The sequence below is a fragment of the Periplaneta americana genome, chromosome 14, assembly GCF_040183065.1.
Source record: "Periplaneta americana isolate PAMFEO1 chromosome 14, P.americana_PAMFEO1_priV1, whole genome shotgun sequence".
Taxonomy (NCBI): Eukaryota; Metazoa; Arthropoda; class Insecta; order Blattodea; family Blattidae; genus Periplaneta; species Periplaneta americana.
In genome coordinates this window covers 91,762,128-91,784,550 of record NC_091130.1, presented here as the reverse complement: position 1 = coordinate 91,784,550, position 22,423 = coordinate 91,762,128, and the positions used below count along the sequence as shown (strand labels likewise).

The following is a 22,423-nucleotide window of genomic DNA, read 5'->3' as shown; positions in this document are numbered from 1 at the left end:
CACTGGATATTTCAAGTAATTAGTTATGTTCTGTCATTGAAATCCGACATTAATATAATTTTGATACAAATGCAGATTTATTTCAACTTGTAACATCACTGCGTAATTAAAATGAAGTGGGATTTTTACATAAATTGTGACTACACTATAATGTGTTAAAATATTTGTGTATCAGTAGTAATATTTTATACAACACAGTTACAGTTAAGTCATGTCATCATTAGATTCTATATTATGACGGTTGTGTTGCATCTAAAGCTACACCACACAAGATAATATGTCAGATTTAAAAAAATAACAATTTTAGGCTTAATAATTTATGGTGTAAGTTACTGGTACAGGGTACTGCTTAATTTTCAGTGAAGTAAAGTTATAATACTTTTGAAAATATCCAAGTTTAACATGAATAATAAACAATGTTACATGTACTACAGTCAATGAAACTTACTTTATGTTAATTTCGTCCCTTTGTTTCACTGATTCACAAACAAATTTTAGTCATGATGGATAAGGTGCTGGTAATGCTTAATTTCCAGTGAAGTAAAGTTATAATATACTTTTGAAAATATGCAATTTTAACATGAATAATAAACAATGTTACATATACTGCAGTGAATGAAACTTATTTTATGTTAATTTAATCTCTTCCTTCACTGGTTCACCAACAAATCATGGAAGTACTGATGGATAAGATGGTTTCACCTGACATTATTTTCTGCTACATTTGGGTGGTTGTTAGCTGCTTGAGGGAAGTTATGCACAGCGTTAATGGTATCCAGCTGGTCATCAGTAACAGGAGGTATATTTTCATTCTCATTGCAAGCTATATTGTGTAAAATAGCTGTTGCCACAATTACACTTTGAATTCTGTCCAATTTTAGTCTGATTCCAGTAGTTAAAACAGAAAATCTTGTCTATACCCCATAGCTCCTCTCTACTCGACTTCCAGTGCTTATGATGGCCTCCTGAAAAAGTTGTTCCTCTGGCGTGTGTGTAATTGTCAGTGGTGTAATGAGATAATTTTGTACAGCATATCCACTATCTCCAACTAGAATGGCTGCACCAAATTCTCCATCTTCAAATCGCCTCTTAATTCTTGAAGAATTAAAAATATGTGAGTCATCAGATGAGCCTGGCCACCTAGCCACAATGTCTCGAATCAACAAGGAAGAATCAGACAGTTTGCACATTAATTGAAACAAATTCCTTGCGATTTCTGAAGATTTCTGCATCTCCTCCACCTGGTGATTGTATTTTCACATGTGTTCAGTCAATTGCACTTATATAGTTAGGAAAACGTGAAATCGTATAAATTCCGTGCTTAACCCTTGCCGTTCCTTTAGGTGTTGTTGGCATGCTGATACAACGCTGTGACAAATATCCTATAGCTGTAGAAACTTTTGCAAAGACTGAGAGAACAGAGAGTGGACTGAGAGGACAGAGAATGATCTGAGAGTACAGAGAGTGAAGTGAAAGTACAGAGAGTGGACTGAGAGGACAAAGAGGAGCCTGGGAGGATAGATAGAGCACTGAGGGATATGGAGTAAGCTAAGAGAACAGAGACAGAACTGAGTGGCAAGAAGGTGGAGAGCGAGGATGGTGAGTAGACTGAGAGACCAGAGAGTGGACGGAGGGGACAGAGAGTAGACTGAGAGGAAAGGAAATGGACGGAGATTACAGAGAGTGAATTGAGAGTACAGAGAGTAAACTGAGGGGCAGAGAATGGAATGAAGGGACAGAGTGGACTGAGACGACAGGGAGAGGACTCAGACAACAGTATGTAGCCTGAGAGGATAGGGAGTGGACTGAGAGGATAAGGAATGAGCAAGAGGAGTGGGAATGAGCTAAGAGAACAGCGAGTTAACTGAGAGAAAAGAGAGTGGACACAGAGAATGTTGAGTATATTGAGAGAACAGAGAGTGGACTGAGAGGACAGAGAAAGGGCAGAGATTACAGAGAGTGAATTGAGAGTACATTGTGTGGATTGAAAGGACGGAAAGTGATACAAAGAAAACTGAGAGGATGGAGTGGGCTGAGGAGAAAAAGAGTGAACTGAGAAGACGCAGATTGGACTGAGAGGAGAGAGAGAGAGAGAGAGAGAGGACTGAGGTAGTAGAACAGGGAAAGGAAACAGAGTGGACCGATATCAAAGAGAGAGTACTGATACTGAAATTACAGTGAGTGAGCACAGAGAGGACTGAGAGGAAAGAATTCTGAATCGCAGTTTCCCCAGTTCACTCTCAGTCCACTCTCTATCCTCTCAGTTCACTCTCTGTACACTCAATCCACTCTCAGTTTTTCACCCCACTCTGTCCTCTCTGTCACCTGAGTCCATATTCTGTACTCTCTGTCCTCTCGATCCACACTGTCTCTCCTCTCTGTTCTCTCAGTCCACTTTCTGTCACCTCAGTCTACTCTCTGTCCCTTCCCTGTTGTCTCAGTCACTCTCTGTCCTATCAGTCCACTCTTTGCCTTCTCAGTCCACTCTCTGTCTTCACTCTGTCCTCTGAGTCCACACTCTGTCCTCTCAGTCAACTCTATCCTCTTTGTCCACTCTCTCTTCTCTCAATTCACCCTCTGGTCCCTCTCTATTCTTTTAGTTCCCTCGCTATCCCCACAGTGCTCCATCTATTCTCTCAGTCTACTCTCTGTCCTCTCAGTCCACTGCCTGTCCTTTCAGTCCACTCTCTGTAGGCCTACTCACAGTCCACTCTCTGTATTTTAGTCCACTCTATGTACACTCAGTTCACTCTGTCACTTTTGTGCCTTCTCTGCCCTTTGCCTTCCCTCTGTCCACTCTCTCTCGTCTCAAAGTTCAGTTCATGAAGGAAAGAGAAGACTGAGAATAAAACAATGACTGAGAAGACAGTGATGACTGAAATTTAGTGGAAGGGGTTCAATATGTAAGGTTTTTTTAGATTCAGATTTTCCAGCAAATCCTTCATACCCACATTAATGAATTTTAATTTTAAGGGGCTCGAACTAAGGAGATAACACGCTCACTAGGTTCAAACTACAGTCCGATATTTAACGGAGGGGATTCATTATGTATACAAGTTTAGGTTTTTCCTGCAATTCTTTATTCCTACAATAAGCAATTATACATTTTCAGGGCTCGAACTCAGGACCCGTCATTGGGTTAAAACTACAGACTGTAATGTGGCGGAAGATTTGCATTGTGTATACCAGTTTTTAGTTTTTCCTGAAATGTTTTATTCCTTTAATAAAAAATTATAAATTTTCGAGGCTCGAACTCAGAGAATAATACCGTCATTGGGTTCAAACTACAGGCTGTAATTTGGCGGAAGATGTGCATTGTGTATACAAGTTTTAAATTTTTCCAGCAATTTTTGTCTTTAATGAAGAATTATAAGTTTACGGGGCTCAAACCCAGGAAATAATGCCGTCACTGGGTCCAAACTACAGATTGTAATTTGGCGGAAGTCGAGCAGTGTTTATACAAGTTTTTAGATTTTTCCTGGAAATTTTTATGCCTCTAATAAACAATTATAGCCTACACTTTCGGTATTCGAACTCAGAAAATATTGCCGTCACTTTGTCCAAACAAGAGACTGTAATTTGGCGGAAGATGTGCATTGTCTATACAAGTTTTCAGATTTTTCCTGAAATTTTTTATGTCTCTAATAATGAATTATAAATTTTCGGAGCTCAAACCCAGGATATAATGCCGTCATTGAATCCAGACTACAGACTGTAATTTCGCGGAAGTGGAGCATTGCGTGTACATGTTTTTGGACTTTTCCTGTAATTTTTAATACCTATAATGATGAATTATATATTTTCGGGGCTCGAATTCGGCCTTAATTAGTTCCTATGTTGGCGATTCCATAGATGAACCGTTCCTACCTACTACAAACATAATCTTTGTAACAAGACAACAGTATTTTACACTCTTTGCGCTTCTTGTACTCTCTGCTCGACCTGCATTAGGTTTTTATCGGGAGGAAGATTGGCATAAGTAACAATTTTCGTTACAGTGGAGGCAGATGAGTTAAGGTTGGTAGCGCAAAAAGCGCTAGAAATATGTTGGCACTCCTTCAGATGTTACAGCATAGGGGGACAAATACTGCAGTAGAGCCGAATATTCATTTATAAGTATGCTTACCTGTGTAGCTTCAAAGTTTTGCAAGTATCAGAAATCCTCATTCACTTTGTAAACCACAAAATATTTAATTTCTCCTCTACAAATTGTAGTATTTATATAGCACCGTCGCTATCTCATAACTAGTTTAACAGAGCTGCCAACACGAGATCTAAAGTTGGCCACATTCTGATATCTTTCGCGCGAATTTGATTTTAGTAATCGATCGAAGTGGTTATCAAAGTAGCCCCCAATATCAAAGTAACCCCTAATGACGGTAGTAATTATCTACTGAATAAGTGAATAACAGTGAAGTTTGAGATTTATAGTTTGGAACAGACTCTTAAGTCATCCTCATTCCACCGATGGCTTCACTTCACACAATGGAAGTAATATAAAATGCTTGAAAACAGCTTAGTTTAGTGAAGGGTTTCACTGCTACTGGTTTTTTTGTCCGTACTAGGGTGTCTTTGGAATTTATGTTTGGAAGGGGGAAAACTTTCACAGTGTCCTGGACAGGATGTTGTGTCCTCAACATGGTTTGGAAGAGATGTCTACTGTAATAGACAGTATTTTTAGGACAAAGATTGCAAGAATGCACGCTCTGCCCACAATTTGTTTTGTCATTCACACTCCCTCATCTGGAAGATCTGATAACAAAGTGAAGTGCGGAAGGCAGAGGAGATGGAAAATGAAGGCACTGATATGGACCACCCCGACTGAAACACATTGTAAACCCTCATTAAAATTTATAGTTTTCCCTTAAAACCTTAATTTTGTTTCATGTTCTCTTTATCTTAGCCAAATTCTAGGAAGTTGCCTATCTTCGAGATATGCAGGACAGTCATTGAAACAAGATGACTGATTTGAAAGAAGTTATGGTGTGAGTACTGTAAATAATATTTAAATGTCATTTTCTTTTAACTTTATGTCATTTTTCCATTACTTTAAGGGCATTTTAATAATCATTTTAAGTAGATTTTTAGGTCATCAACATCTGCCCCCTATTCATCAGAAATGCATGGCACAGACAGTGAAAAAAAGCTTGTTGATAAAATTGTATATAAGCTCTGAAAATGTATACTATATGTTAAAAAATGTTAAAAGATGTGTTTGGGGAAGTAATATACCAAGTCATAAAATAAATATGAATTTAGGTATTAATGAATTTTATATCATTGTAATCAATAATAAACATTAAAATTTAAATATTTTGATATGATGTCACGCGTGATACCATCTTTTGGAATTTGTGCTTTACAATAAATAATAAAGAGCTGGGGAAATCGATGAGACAGACCTACTACGAGGGTCATTTCATAAGTCATGGCAACTATATTATATCAACCAATAAAGCTGCAGGAATAGAAATTCACTATATGCAATTGAAGATCACTGGACTATGCTTCACAATGCTAGTAGCAAATTCGGTCTGGATACAGGAGGCAATGGGTAAGGGCAATTGAAAGATGCGTAAATAAAAATCATCGTTTTATTATGCACAAAAGGAAACAAAGTACATTACTCACAGCTAACATCCTTCAAAATAATCCCCCAATGCTTCAACAAATCTTTGCCAATGATGATGCAGGCATTGAATACCATCGCTGTGTGTGATTCGTCTATGTGTACCACCTCTCATAGAAACGCTGTTAAGATATCCTCCCTGTTTGCAAACCACTTCCCACACAGCAGCTTCCTCAATTTGCTTCTCTTAGCTCAGAATGACCTGACGAGCATTTCTGCCACGAAGAACTGCAATTTTCACATATGACCGCTGTTCAACTTTACTTATATCCATCTTGGAGCACAGCCTCTAGCACACTAAGTTTTGCGTGTGTTGTCAATTAGCCACCAATGCACACAGACGCAATTTGGCCGTGGCATCCTGTACAGTGTATGGCAGGTTTTCAAACATATATACTGAACTAACCACATTTTCGATTATTTGGAAGATATAACATAGTTGTCATGACTTATGAAATGACCCTCACATTAAATCATTATGATGAAGAATCGGCGGAGCGGAGAAAAATTCTCTCCAGCACCGGGATTCGAACTTGGGTTTTCAACTCTATGTGCTGACGCTTTATCCACTAAGCCACTCCGGATTCCAATCCTCTCAGTTTAAGCTCCACCTCTTAGTTTCTTTTTAGTGGCCAACCCTCATGCACTTGTCACAGATGTGTGACAGTGGCACAATGTCCAACACACTAATGTGCTGACGTGCACTCATCACGAGTGACTAAGTGGCCAGGATTCGACGGAATGAGCGTCGTCTTTAAATCACTAAGTGATTATATACACATATCATATTCCCGGTGCCAGAGAGAATTTTTCTCTGCTCCACCGATCCTTCATCATAAGATAATGCAGAATTTCAGCATGGAAATATCATCTGTACTTCGGTTCATTGCTATAATTAAATCATTAAGTTAATAATTTGATATAACATATTACTGTCACAAGCTCTTCAGAAAGATGCCAGAGAAACATGAGGTAACTTACAGCCAGATAAATATTGTTTTGTACTTGGAAGCCTGTATCTACAATATGTTTTTTTATTAAAATTGCAATGTTTATATTCATATTACTTTTTTCAACTGCATTATAGGGAGATAATTTTTAATTTTTATTATTATTATTATTATTATTATTATTATTATTATTATTTTTTTTGTACAGTCATGAAAATGTTAACTCTGCCCATACTCATAACACTCTTTCTTTAAGACAAAACGTAAGTATTGTATATGGTGGAAAAAGGATGTCCCTCCTTGGTAGATCTAAAATCTGGCAACCTTGGGCAGAAGACAAGTAAACCACTGTTGAGAATGTGGTGAGACTGAAACCCTGGCTCATGTGCTTGGCTTCTGCAAAATGAGGAACCTCTCAGCAATAACAGGCACCAAAAAGTTCGCATTTCCATTGCAAATTGTTTTTAAAATAATAAAAGTTATGAGGTATATGAAGAAGCACACTAGTTTCTATTTTAGAAGTAGATTCTACAAAAAGAGCGGATATCACAGTAATTGACAAGCACAAAAAAGAAGGTTACGTTGTTGATCCAAACAGTGTGATTAAAAAATCTGTGAAACAAATTAAGGATTTTAATATTCATTTTGGTTTTATTTTCGGTATGACGTAATATACAATCTTCATTTTGCACTGAAGAGTTTAGTGATACAAAATTTTTCACATGAATGATTTATCTTATGTTTTTAAAAGTTCATGTAACGAACATTTTTGATTTAAGCTAGAGCATTAGATAAGTCTTTAAACTGGAATTTTTGTATTAATAAACACTTCAGTGCAAATAAAGGAATTGATATAGAAAAGAAATGTTACCAACTTTGCTGCATTTACATGGCAGAAAAATACAGCACTCAATCCTGGAAAGTCATCAGAATTCTTTTTGGTGCTCATGGAACGATTTTCAGCTTTGTTGTCTCAGAGTCCAGAAGATTTGGACTTAACATCAACGCTTACAGGAGATGGCTGTACAATTTCTTAAGGGGGGGATACACCATTAGCCTGCAAAAATTTAGTGAAATTAATTTTTTTTATATCTTAGATACTATAAAAGCTAAATGAACAAAACTTTTCGTACTTAACATACATACATTACACTTTACAAAACACTATTCAGAATATTAAAATAGCTAATAATTACCTGTAAGAATAATATCAAAGTTCCATATTTTTTTTACAACTGTAAAGCATTTACATAATAAAGAATACAATTAATTAAATATCTGCATAATTGTTTTACTGAAATGTTTTAAAGAGCTCATAAACAACATAGTCTAGAATCTTTTACCTATTCTTTCAGGAAATATTTTTTTTTCTTAATCCTTGGCTTCAATATTAAATTTTCTAAAATTTTTTATTAAGAAAAAAATACTTCCTGAAGGAATAGGTAAAAAATTCTAGACTATGTTGTTGATTTAGATCTTTAAAATATTCTAGTAAAAGAATTATGCAGATATTTAATTAATTGTATTTTTATTATGTAAATACTTTACAGCTGTAAAAAAATTATGCAGCATTGATATAATTTTTACAGATAATTATTACCTATTTTAATATTCTGAATAGTGTTTTATAAAGTGTAATGTATGTATATTAAGCATGAAAAGTTTTGCTCATTTAGCTTCTATAGTAGATGAGATATAAAAAAATTGAATTTGACTAAATCTTTATAGGTCAATGGTGTACCTCCCCTCTTAAAGACTTCTTGCAAAATTTTGTAGAATACTAATTAATGTATTTTGTTTTCCTTTAATAAAAGCTAGCCATAACATGGCGGTAGCTGCCCATTGTTGCAACATGTTATATGTTTCGCAATTAATTATACATAATATAATTATAATTTTCATTTAATTATTTTATTTTTAATTTGCTGGTTGTTAAATGGTCTTTTTGGATTTACAAATAGGCCGAATTTTTTTGGCACTTTACCCAGGGTGCGAATTAATATTTCTGATGAGGGAGGATAGAATCCTAGATAGAGAATGCAACACATAAAATTATTATTATCCTCATTCGATATGGCTCAACACTCGGTCACACTGAGTTGCTTGTCCTGCATTTTGATAATAATGATAATGATGATGATGATGATGATGATGATGATAATAATAATAATAATAATAATAACAATAATAATAACAATAATAATAACAACAATTATATCCATGAGCAGGCTTAAGATAAGGGGTGTGATTCCTAAGTTATTGATTGTTGTCTGCTTGCCGGTGATGATAATACATCAATATTATTTTCATTGCTTACTTTATAAAGTATACTTGTATTAAAACAATAAAATTATATTTTGTGAGTGGGGGATAGACGTTATCCCTGGCAGGGATGTTAATATTAATTTATGAGAGGGGAATAACTTTCCAACATGGGGAAAAATCCCTCCTCCCATTAATTCGCACCCTGACCATACCCTAGAATGGGCAGCTATCTCATTTGGGATTATTTTTCTCTACTGATTACTTCACCCGTTATGACGCATAAGGTAGGTCTATGGATTTTCATGTCTCAAACACACCTCTTTGGTGCTGAAGTGTAATCAAGGAAAATAAATGAATAAAAACCTCTGAATTTTATTTCATTTTGTGCTGGACAAAGAAATATATTTGCTACAATATACATTATGTGTGCATTTTCTTTTTAATATATAATTGATATAATATGAGTTATATATAAATAATAAAAAGGATATTAATGTACACGTACTATAAACTGGATTACCTTGAAAGGCCTGGCCGAAGAAAGAACACAACACAAATCACCTTCATTGCATGAAACTTGGTGCATAAGTCAGGAACCTTGAAAATCTGATCACTTAGACTGAATGCAATTCTGACTTATTCTGTTTACTTCTAAAAAAAGTTTTTATAAAACAATTATAATTATGAATACAGTTTACAAAATTATCTTATAAAATACTGTTGTGATAACTGTCATTAAAAATGAGGAAGACTTGCTGCATGTTTATAAGAAATACTTCATTTCGAACAACAATTTAAAATCACTCTACAGAAAAAAGTAACATTGCCGTTCATCCTTCGACTGATAAAGAATTACTTACACATCTTTGACACCTGACTTATTTTCCTTTTTTAAATCGGTGACACTTCTGGAAGAAGTCTTGGCCACCAGCTGCTTTTGCAGCGTTTCCATTTCTTGTTTAAGTGAATCTAGACAACACTGTAAATTATTTAGAGGTTTGTTATGGGGCAGCACTGTACTCCTATGCAACAATTCTGCAATCCGTGTTTCATCATATTTGCTTGGTGGCAGGGGAAGACTTGAAGTCAAGTCAGGAAGCCTTTCTTTATTTTCACAGCCATATGCCTCCAGTTTCAGACGTAACACCTGAAAACAAAATTTTACCTATCACACTACTGGAATTTTTTACACCTTAAAATTACCAGAATATATCTTTAAAAGTGATTAAAGCTGTAGATATTAAGTGAAAACAATTCCTGCCAGGTAAGTAAAGATTCGTTTTCATGTTGGACCTGGGTATTATATGTTGTTTGAGGTGACGATCTTCCATCAGGTCATGGGCATCTCTGGCGGGGAAGGAGGAGGGGAGGGAATAGAGGGGACATGTCCCACTCCAAAATATATATTTTTTAAAATTAATATGGTTGTATATTTCTACTTATTCCTCATTTTTATTTTTGTCTGATTTTAGCATTTAGACTGACATTGCTTCTACTATAAAGTGATACTGAGGTTCTATGCCATTCCCATGCTCAGATTTTTCCTATAAGCAACCTTGATTCTGACAGTAGGAGGGTCTGATCATATGATTGGTCACAGCTTCACGGGATTCGCCTTTGCCTCTACAAGCAGGAAACACGCTTTAACATGTATTTTTATGGGATCAGTTCATCAGTTGATCTTAAGAGGTGATTGGATGCAGACACCAATATTTCACTGATAAAGTTCTACAGAGTGAATCAAAAGTCTGGAACCATATAAATATCTTCCATATGCTTGACTTTCGATTACTATTGGTGTTACCAGTATTTGTAGACGAAATTGCCACACAATTTTCTAATACAAAAATTGAAAAATCGAACTCTCCAGTTCAAATTTCTTGGCTTAAAAACTTCAAATGGTTACATGGTGATCCAGATGTAAATACAGTTAGAATTACATACTTTTACTGCAATCGCTAGTGTGATGTAAATCCAAACAAGCTGCTTGCAAAGAAAATGAAAATTTATTTTTCAATAGATGACTTTAAAAATGGAAGTAATGTCTAGACAAGTTTCATGCACCTGAAAAATCAGATTCTCACAAATAAGCTCATTTAAGTTATCCAGTTAAGTCAGTCTGTTGAAGTGCAACTAGGTTCTGCTAAACAGCAGGAACAAAAACGAGCTAAAGAATGCCCTTTAAAGTGTTCAGTTGTTCGCTTTTTAGGTTGATAAGGTTTGGCATTTAAGGACCATGAGTCGTGCAGTGATAATTTACAGTTTTTATTACAATTACAAACAGGAGACTTTCCTGACCTGAAAGACTGGATGAAGAAGCAACGGGAGACATTTATTTCTGGAAAATTTCAAAATGAGATGGGGAGTATGATAGTAGGATATTTGTAATAATATGTTCACAAGATCCCCCTAATTTTTCTGTTATTTGTGATGGTACCTGCGATATAAGTGGTGTTGAGCAATTAAATATCTGTGTTTGATGGGTGAACAATGATCTTGAACTACACGAAAGTTTGCTTGAACTATACAGTGAGACACACACATCAAGTGAAGCTATTGCATCTAAACAAGAGTGAATTTACCCACTGCTTCGGGACAGACATACGATGGTGAGCGGGAATTATAAAGAAACTCAATTAGTAATTAAAACCAGGAAACCATTAGAGTTATTTATACATTGTCATGCCCACCATCTTTATTTGGTGATAAAAAAAGAGCATCAAAGCCTCTGCTATTACAAGAAACGCAATGCAATGGACACATAAGTTAGGTGTGTTATTGAGTAACTCATTAAAAATGCGAGAAAAATTGATTCATACCACTGAGTCCCAATCAGAAGGTTCAGTAAGTACAGGTAATATTACAAGAATAAAACCCCTTTTCTCCTACAAAATGGTGACCAGATTCGAGAAATTCTAAATAAGTATGAAACTGCACTGCAAGCTCTATAACAAATCTCTAATCATGAAAAACAATTTACAAGTTCATCTGGTTTGTTCATCCATTGCCTACGCTATTATACAAGGCCACTGTATCGTCGTCTGCGGGTCGTTACAGTCGTAGTAGTTCCACTCCGCCGTTAGTTGGCAGTCAATTACACCATTATTTACACCGAATTTACATTGGTTGTATAGGGAAATTGGCACATTAATTGTGATATTGGTTTAGATAAAGCGGGAAAAAAGCTTGTGAAGAGTGTTTTTATGTGTACAGTGAATTTTTTGTTAATATAAGGCAATGTAATTGTGATTTATAAAAGGTAAGCGTATATGATAGCACAGTTTTATCCATGATGCGAATTAAGATATCTGATGAGGAGGGGATAGAATCCTAGATAGAGAATACCATACATAAAATTATTATTATTTTACTTACTTACTTACTTACAAATGGCTTTTAAGGAAGCCGAAGGTTCATTGCCGCCATCACATAAGCCCGCCATCGGTACCTATCCTGTGCAAGATTAATCCAGTCCCTATCATCATATCCCACCTCCCTCAAATCCATTTTAATAGTATCCTCCCATCTACGTCTCGGCCTCCCCAAAGGTCTTTTTCCCTCCGGTCTCCTGACTAACAATCTATATGCATTCCTGGATTCGCCCATATGTGCTACATGCCCTGCCCATCGCAAACGTCTGGATTTAATGTTCCTAATTATGTCAAGTGAAGAATACAATGCGTGCAGTTCTGCGTTGTGTAACTTTCTCCATTCTCCTGTAACTTCATCCCTCTTAGCCCCAAATATTTTCCTAAGCGCCTTATTCTCAAACACCCTTAACCTATGTTCCTCTCTCAGTGTGAGAGTCCAAGTTTCACAACCATACAGAACAACTGGTAATATAACTGTTTTATAAATTCTAACTTTCAGATTTTTCGACAGCAGACTAGATGATAAAAGCTTCTCAAGCGAATAATAACACACATTTCCCATATTTATTCTGTGTTTAATTTCCTCCCGAGTGTCATTTATATTTGTTACTGTTGTTCCAAAATATATGAATTTTTCCACCCCTTCGAAGGATAAATCTCCAATTTTTATATTTCCATTTCGTACAATATTCTGGTCACGAGACATAATCATATACTTCGTCTTTTCGGGAAGAGCGAAGTTAAAAAGTAAAGGTGATAGTGCATCTCCCTGCTTTAGCCCGCAGTGAATTGGAAAAGCATCAGATAGAAACTGACCTATACGGACTCTGCTGTATGTTTCACTGAGACACATTTTAATTAATCGAATTAGTTTCTTGGGAATACCAAATTCAATAAGAATATCATATAATACTTCCCTCTTAACCGAGTCATATGCCTTTTTTAAATCTATGAATAACTGATGTACTGTACCCTTATACTCCCATTTTTTCTCCATCTGTCGAATACAAAAAATCTGATCAATAGTCGATCTATTACGCCTAAAACCACACTGACGATCCCCAATAATTTCATCTACGTACGGAGTTAATCTTCTCAAAAGAATATTGGACAAAATTTTGTACGACGTCAACAAAAGTGATATTCCTCGAAAGTTACCACAGTTGGTTTTGTCCCCCTTCTTAAAAATAGGAACAATAATGGACTCCTTCCATTGTTCTGGTACAATTTCCTTTTCCCAAATAACAAGTACAAGTTTATAAATTTCGTTATATAATGCACTTCCACCATCTTGTATTAATTCTGCTGGAATTTGATCGATACCTGGAGACTTGTACTTTTTCAGATTTTCTATCGCAATTTCGACTTCTGAAAGCGTGGGTGCAGGTATAAATGGCTCAGCAGTTTGTATTTCAATTTCGTCCCGATCATTTCTATTTGGCCTATGTACATTTAATAGTTGCGCAAAATAGTTTTTTCATCTGTTTAGGATTGATGGAGAGTCTGCAAGCAATTCACCATTCTCATCCTTGATCACATTTACCCTTGGCTGATATCCGTTCTTAAATTCCTTTATACCCTTATATAAATCTCGAATGTTTTTATTCTTATTATTTGTTTCTACCTCATTCAGTTTTTCCTTCAAGTAATCTCTCTTTTTATTCCTAAGTGTATGACTTGCTTCCCGTCTTTCATTGAAATAATTATCTCTCTTCTCCTCAACTGGATCCTGTAAGAATTTCAATTTTGCCTGTTTCCTTCTTTCTACTACCATGCAACAATCTTCATCAAACCACGGTTTCTTCATAATAACCTATGCTCTGCTCAGCTGCAATTTTGATACTATCTCTGATATTTTCCCACACACTGTTAACATCTAATTCTTTCTCAACTTCGTCGGAACTTTCTAAAGTGGCAAACCTATTCGAAATTTCGACCTGATAATTTTGCTTAGTTTCCTCATCCTTTAATTTCAAAATATTGAATTTAGTAGTATTAACTTGTTGCTCTACTCGCTTGGCTACTGATAGTCTTTCTCTTAATTCTCCAATTACCAAATAATGGTCAGAATTACAGTCTGCACCCCTGAAAGTTCGAATGTCTACTATACTATTGTGTCTCCGTTTATCTATCAAGATGTGATCTATTTGGTTGTGTGTCAATCCATCTGGAGAAGTCCAAGTATATTTATGTATATCCTTATGGGGGAATGTTGTACTTTTGACAATTAAATTTTTCGATGTGGCAAAGTTGACTAATCTAACTCCATTGTCACTACTAGTTATGTGTAGGTTCTCTTTTCCAATAGTTGGTCTAAAAATATCCTCCCATCCTACTTTAGCGTTGAAATCCCCCAATAAAATTTTCATGTGATATCTAGGTAACTGATCAAAAGTATGTTCCAATTCCTCATAGAAGCTATCCTTTATATGGTCGTCTTTCTCTTCTGTAGGAGCGTGAGCATTTATAATTATGATGTCGCACCATCTACCCTTAAGTACTAAATATGATAACCTGTCACTGATAAATTCGACCTTTTTTACTGCTGATTTTATTCTTTTATGAACAAAGAATCCTGTTCCTAATTGGTGATTATTGTTTCCTTCCCCATAATACAACAAGTAATCTCCTATTTGTGATATGCCATTCCCATCTAACCTAACCTCTTGTACTCCCACAAAGTCTATTCTATATCTAGCTAGTTCTTTTGCTACTAATGTTACCCCTCCTGTTCTATAAAGACTAGTTACATTCCAAGTGTCAAATCTCAAAACCTTATTCCTTTGCTGTGGTCGTGCCAGAGAATCAGTCCTATTCCGAGGCTTATTGTAGGGATTCGTAACAAGCTGTTTTTTACGGTGATGGGTTGTTAGCCCTTCGCCCAACCCCCAAGCTGGAGGACCACCCCTTATCGGCTGTCCACGACTGCTTATTCGATGTATTGACAGCTACCCTCCATATCTGGAGGCCGTCTCCTCTGTCCGCAACCTGAGGACGCGCCATGCCGTGGTGATAGGGACCCACAATACATGGAAAATTATTATTATTATTATTATTATTATTATTATTATTATTATTATTATTATTATTGCAGTTGTTGACATTACTGTGATGAAATGATGTAAACCGAACATTGGAAGTAACAATAATAAATTAATGAATAACACCTCTGTATCACGACTGGAACACACTTTGAAAATGTGAATGAGTTAAGATAACATGTGTAACTCCTAAGTTATTGATTGTTGTCAGATCAATATTAATTTCTTTGCTTACCTTCTATTTTATAAAGTATACTCGTATTAAAAAATTATATTTTGTAGGATGATAGAAGTTATTTATTTTATTTTTTATTTTATTGGGTTATTTTACGATGCTGTATCAACATCTAGGTTATTTAGCGTCTGAATGAAATGAAGGAGATAATGCCGGTGAAATGAGTCCGGGGTCCAGCACCGAAAGTTACCCAGCATTTGCTCGTATTGGGTTGAGGGAAAACCCCGGAAAAAACCTCAACCAGGTAACTTGCTCCGACCGGGATTCGAACCCAGGCCACCTGGTTTCGCAGCCAGACGCGCTGACCGTTACTCCACAGGTGTGAACGATAGAAGTTATCCTGGCAAGGATGTTAATATGAATTTATGAGAGGGGGATAACTTTCCAACAGGGGGGAAATCCCCCATCCCTCCATTCATTCGTACCCTGGTTTTATCTGAAACTGAAAGATAACGTCGCATCATTTTACTTTAGCAACCAAATCAGTATCGTAGCGTCACATTAAGTTTTGATGTGCTGTTCCTGAATATGGGAAAAAGGTGGACATCAGCTCGTTACTTGTTGCCTGTTAACATGCACAGCATGACCAAATGACTGATCCTAATCAGTGGCGTATGAGTTAAAAATATATAATTGGTCTATAGTCGCACGAATTTAGTAGAAATTTCAAATGCATTAACTACTCGTGCTACGTGAGTAAATAAACCATCTGCTGTTCTATCAGCACTAACATCTACAAAGCTCAAGAATCTTTCATAGACATAGCGGAGAACTGTAGACAGTTGAGATTTGTTCTCAATATCAGAAGTTGCGGGTCCTGACTTTCAGGTAGAAGCTCCCTGTGAAGCAGGCTTGAATAATTTCAAGGGAAAAATTGTTCCCGGGCTGGGTATCTATCTCGGGACCCTTCGCTTAGAGTACGAATGCTCTACTGACTGAGCTACCCCAGGAACAATACACGACACTGTCACAATTCTCCCCTTTATATCCACACAACTCATCCCCATTTAAATTGCGTGGATATAAAGGGAAGAATTGTGACGGTGTCGTGTATGGTTCCTGGGGTAGCTCAGTCGATAGAGCATTCGTGTGCTAAGCGAAGGGTCCCGGGATCGATACCCAGCCCTGTAAAAATTTTTCCCTTGAAATTATTCAAGCCTGCTTCACAGGGAGCTTCTACCTGAAAGTCAGATTTGCATATCAATTCACTGTTTGCCGAAAAGTTTTGATTTCAGGAAACATTGTACGTGAGTTTTAGATTTTGAATGCTTTTGCTATGCATTGCACGAGTGATTTAAGTCAGCAAATCCATACTTACTCCAAACCTCATTTTTGTTACAAAACAATTAGCATGACCAGCGAAATAACCTGTTTGAAATTTCACAACCCTCTAATCATTCTACATTTTCATATTGTGAAACAGAAAAATGTCTAGTGTATTGTCCACTTTTTGTTTTATATTGTTGCACTAAAATGAGATTACCAAATTTACAGGGTGTACAGCGCAACCTTGAACACCCGCAATATACACCACTGATCGAAATCCTACTGTAGGCCTACTTTGTTTGCATACAGAGTGTCTTATTCTTTTCAAGTTATGGCACTGATATTCTGATCTATACTTCGATTCATAATGGTTTACTCTTGCATACCCTTTTGTAAAAGTCAAGATAAAAATGGAACTGACGTCACTTTCCATCAATTTCCATGAAATGTTGACTTGCATGAAAAATGGGTTAAATCAATATTGCGGCAGGACTTGAACAAAAGTAGTTTGTGGCAACTTTCAAAAAGATCTGTACCGGTTAGTGTGGAGTTCACATTTCGACATAACTTGTTTTAGTATTTCCGCTAAAAACAAGCGACTCCTTCCAAATTCCGTCTCGACCATTTTTCAAGATTATCCATTCCATTGTCGGCCTGGTTGGCGAGTTGGTATAGAGCTGGCCTTCTATGCCGAAGGTTGCGGGTTCGATCCCAGGCCAGATGGATGGCATTTAAGTGTGCTTAAATGCGACAGACTCATGTCAGTAGATTTACTGGCATATAAAAGAACTGCTGTGGGACAAAATTCCGGCACATCCGGCGATGCTGATATAACCCAGGGCGGGTAAAACAATAAGTGTGAGAACTGTTGTAGTTCACCGTTTCCGCCACATGGTGGTGCTAGCTCTGTTTGGTGTGGCGCTCCGCGTGAAGCTATGTGATTTAACCGCCCTGGCTCGACTGTGTTTAAAGGGAGTGAAAATATTTTCTCCACTCACTACATCGTCAATGTATGGAAACATGCATGTGTTTTGTTTCCTACAAAGAGAATAATTATTTCTATGAAGCTAAACTAAACAAATAACGAAACTAGGCTAATTGAGTGGAAAGAAATCTTACCTCTAAGTAGAAGAAAGTTTTGCGAGTTTCCGCGTTGATTTTGCACTTGTCTTAGATTTCTTCTCTCTTGATATTTCTCTAGCGCGGAAAATGAACCGACACTTAATATAGTGAAATACCAGTTGAGGTAAATATACAAATAAGTGTTCCTCTGAACAACACAGAGAACGAAAAACTGGGAGTCCATACATCATTTCGACACAATCTGAAAATACATCACCCCACAATGCGTTGTCATTCTTTAACTTACTATCAAGAGTTGTGTCGATTCTTTTTATTACATCATAAAAAGCCAGAGAAGGATATTTCAGAAATTTTGTCGTTTCTCCAAAGTCCCTTACTGTATTAAGATGCTGTAAGTCTAAACTAATTTCAGTCTCTTCTCTCTGCAAAGACTTCAAACATTCCTTACATTGCAAAAATCTTTTTTCTGCTGTGTGAAGTAGGTACCCACACAAATAATAAACAATACTGTTGGCTGATCTTGTTGCGCTATTATCAAATGATAGATCCAAAGGCGTCAACTCCGGTTCAATGTCTGTCAGTGAAATTTTTTCTCTGATTTGTTTCTCGATATCCGCCTTAATGTTCCTACTTTTCTCAACATTAATGCGTGCCATATTTCGGATTGCTGCGTAAATGACGTCAGCTTATTATCAATTGTATCTTCACAATTTGCTTTCGATGACAATACACCTTTCACTGGCACGTAGATGGACTGGAGCTGGTGTAAGTGTAGGAAATCGATTGACGTTGGATGGTCATCACTGCTCAAACCTCGGATAAGATCAAAATGTCTTTCAACAGGATCTTGGTTTAATTTGGCAGTTAGAACATATTTATAACCTGCTGCCCAAAGACTTTCAGCCAAGTCAAGTGTACTCTTCACAGTAACTCTAAGAGATTCCAAGGTCTGATTCGATGCAAATGAATTATCGTTGCGCTGGAGAACTTCGTTGAATTTTTTCAGGGTTCTGTGTTGCTTATCATCATTTTGTAGTCCTTTAATTGGTAATTTAGAGTTCATTGCATCGAATAAGTCGTTCATATCATTTGTAAACATTTCAGTGTTCTCACTGTTCTCGAATCCATGTACACCCATTTCTCTGCAAAATTTAATTCCCAAAGCCACGGACCTGCTAAAGAGCTGCGTCGCTAGTTTTACGTTCATCTTCTGAAATGCTCTAGGGTCTAAATGACTTGATGTTATGTGTGGAGCTAGCCTCTTCCCATCGCCTGACAATATGTCAAAATTGTAGAGTTTCCTGTAATAATCATATTGTATGATGTTGCCATTGTACACAACGTTATTTGACTTGTGGAAATTATTTCGCACGCACTTCATTTCATGGCAAATGTCGCCAAGAGCAACATTTTTTTCTGTCGGAATCACAAGGATTGGTTACATAATTATTAACCTGGTTAATTTTCCCGGAAATTCCAAGTTCCTTCCATGCGTTTTTGTTAGGTTGACTACCATCACAAGTGAAAGCCACCACCCTTATATTGTTCTTTTCCAGTTCCACAATGACTTGTACGATTATTTTTGCTAGTGTGGCACCATCAGTTGCGTTCTTACTTAAATAAATAGCAATAGGCTGCACCCAGTTCTTCATTAAAGGGACGAGGAAAAATACCAAAGCATGGTCTCCTAGAACATTTTTGGCTTCTTCCTTTGTGAATTGGCCCATATTAGACTAAAAAATCCATCAAAAGTGCAGCTACTCGAATTATATCTGATATCCTCTCTTAATTTCACCTCATCGAATATTAGAACACAATTACGGCGATTGTCATCATCTCCTTCCATATCATTGGCTACTGCTGAGAGTGCATATGGATTAATACCATAATTGCATTTCATCCCACGGGATAGCTTCCTTAACAAAGAAAGTGAAGGCAATGGCAATAACTGATGGTTCAAACAATGTTCATAACCTTTTCTCGATTTTATTAATAGCATCAAACTCTCTAAGATAAATTCTGATTCATACCTCATTCCACGTGGACATGTCTCACTCTTCTTAGTCATAGTTCGAACCACGAGTTTTTGTTTATCATTTAACAAATTTATTTTATATCTGCTTAACAACCTTCTTAGTTTATTTATTTCATTTACTTAACCCTGCTTCTTTTTCCTACTTTCAGAGAGGAGAAGTCGCAACTGCTTTACTTCTTTTCAAAGTTGAATCACTTCATCTGAAAGATCACTGTTTATAAATGACGAATACTTACAATCGGCTTCATCCACTGCTTCACTAACTACATTCGATTCTTGTGATATAATTTTGGGTTCCTCAGTCTTTTTTCTCTTCTGTTGATGAGCCTGATTATTTCGTATTTTAGGAGCCTTTCTTTTGCTCGGTTTAAAATTGAAATATTTTGGAATTCCAGGGAATTGGTGTGGTACAGCATCTGTTGTTAATTTCCATTTATCATGTTTTAGTTCAACTGTTTTCCCTTGTATTACAAATGAGTCTACCTTCACTATCATGTCATTGTTAAAGTGAACATAGCAAACCCGATCTTTTTCTGTCAATGAGCGGTCACTTCTTGGAATTACCCTGTTCCATTCATCTAAACTATTTTTAGGGGGTTTAAAGAAGTGTCTACCATCTCCCGTCACATACCCTGATTTACAACCAGGCACAAAACAGCTGGGCATCGTGAGAGTTGACTAATACTTAAACCTTTTGTCCAATATAAAGTATAAAATCATAAATATACTATTGTAGCATAACATTACGCTCAACTGGTATACTCACATGCATTTACTCTCACTTAATTCCGCTTAATTCACATAAAACACACTATTCTCATAAAAACGACAGCGATTCCATTCACATTACTACGTGAAGTCCACAGTCACTGCCAGCCATATCGTCCGCTACAACATCTGTTGAGGAAATTTGGAACTATGTCAGCTGAACTATGGGTTCTTATGTATGTTCCCTCACTTAGTGATTTACCTGCCCTGTATAACCTCTGCAGTTGCGAGCATCGTTAAATAAAAAATCATAAACATCCATTCTATATCTTCAAGGACACGACAAAGGCATTCGCAAACGTAGGTAATATTGCGGTTAAAAGAAACTATGGTTCTGCTTTTCTAAAAATAAGCCGAATTTTGGAGTCAAGGTCAGAACCAGAACCAATAGGGCCAGATCCAAAACCAGCGTGTGACGAAAATCAGGTTTCTGTAGCCATCCAAGTTGATAATGATAGGCATACAGCCTGTAATTTGAACAACATAAAATTGTAGAAAATTTATTGTAACGCAATTTTTCACATAAATCGTACTTAAAATAACATAATATCTTTGTTATATCTATTCAAATTCTTAATTTTATTTCATGCTGTGTCGTGCAATTTGATTAACTTGACAATTACACCATTGAAAGCAATGTATAAATAGGATGTAATCGCCTGCCGTCTAGCGGCGCATTTGCAACTACGTCAATAGAGCCAATTCTGAGATTGATTATCGCAGCAATGCAGAGACCTTGAATACAATAGCGTAGGCAACGGTTCATCCTATTTGAGTCAGGCACAACTCTTTTGGGTCTATTAATTATTAGGCTAAAAAATAATTTACATACTGAAGCTTCTCAGCAAGTCAAGCAAGCATTTTCATTTACTAGCTATTATGGGCTTGATTGCTATTGTCTTAATGAGTTACTATGATACGTGGCTGGTATAACTTGGGTTTTATTGTTTATGCTTGATGATTAAACTTCTGTAGCAGAAGATTTGGATGATTTTTCAATGTATGTATAAATTTTAGCTTTAAATTTTCCGAAAACTCTTCAATTGATGCTATATCCAAAACTTCATGTAAAAATTTATCGAATGTTGTGTAATCAGCTCCAGCAATTATGAGCAGAACTGTTCTCTGTACACCATGAAGGATATGGATATAGGAGGCTAGCTCTGATTATCCTTAGTCCACAAACTCTGCGATGGTGACTTGAATAAAGGATACAAAGTTGAAACATAGCACATCCTTCGGCAGCAATTTTATTTATATGAGACTTAAAAGAAAATCTATGGTTCAAAAGTATTTCCAAATAAGTTGTACCTTTTTGATTTGAAATTTTATTTATTTATTTCACAGGTTTACAATGTCTTTGACATCTTCCTGTACCCATTTCAAGAATTTATAGCCACTCGCCACTCATCTCTATTCTCCCAATCTCCCTCCTCTAAACCTCTCTCACTCAATATTTTAACTATTCCCTCTGTCCAGGTTAAGTTCAGTCTCCCTCTCTTTCATATTCCCATCGGAATTCATTCATAAATATTTTTCAGTAATCTGTCTTCTGTCATCCTTTTTATATGGCCAAACCATCTTACCTGTGCTGTTCTAAAGTCTTCTACAAGTAATCCTTTCAGCTTCATTTTTTCCCTTATCACATTGTTCCTCATTTTTTCTCTCCTCGAAATCCTTGCAGATCATCACCAGAAATCCAATTCAGTCGAATGTAATTTATGTATTGTTCTTGATTTCAGATGCCTGTCTCTGATCCATATGGGATTGTGCTTTTTAC

General features: G+C 36.4%; 1 protein-coding gene across 4 annotated transcripts in view; it reads right to left on the bottom strand.

The window, feature by feature from the left end:
• Nucleotides 1–9,196: 9,196 nt before the first annotated feature.
• Nucleotides 9,197–22,423, bottom strand: part of LOC138713561 (golgin subfamily A member 3-like) — a 64,967-nt gene continuing 51,740 nt past the window's right edge. For all 4 annotated transcript variants that reach the window (XM_069845736.1, XM_069845734.1, XM_069845735.1 and 1 more), the window contains one exon: nucleotides 9,197–9,991. In XM_069845736.1, coding sequence (XP_069701837.1) covers nucleotides 9,701–9,991 — 291 coding nt within the window. In that variant the 3' untranslated portion in view covers nucleotides 9,197–9,700. The remainder of the gene's footprint in view (nucleotides 9,992–22,423) is intronic.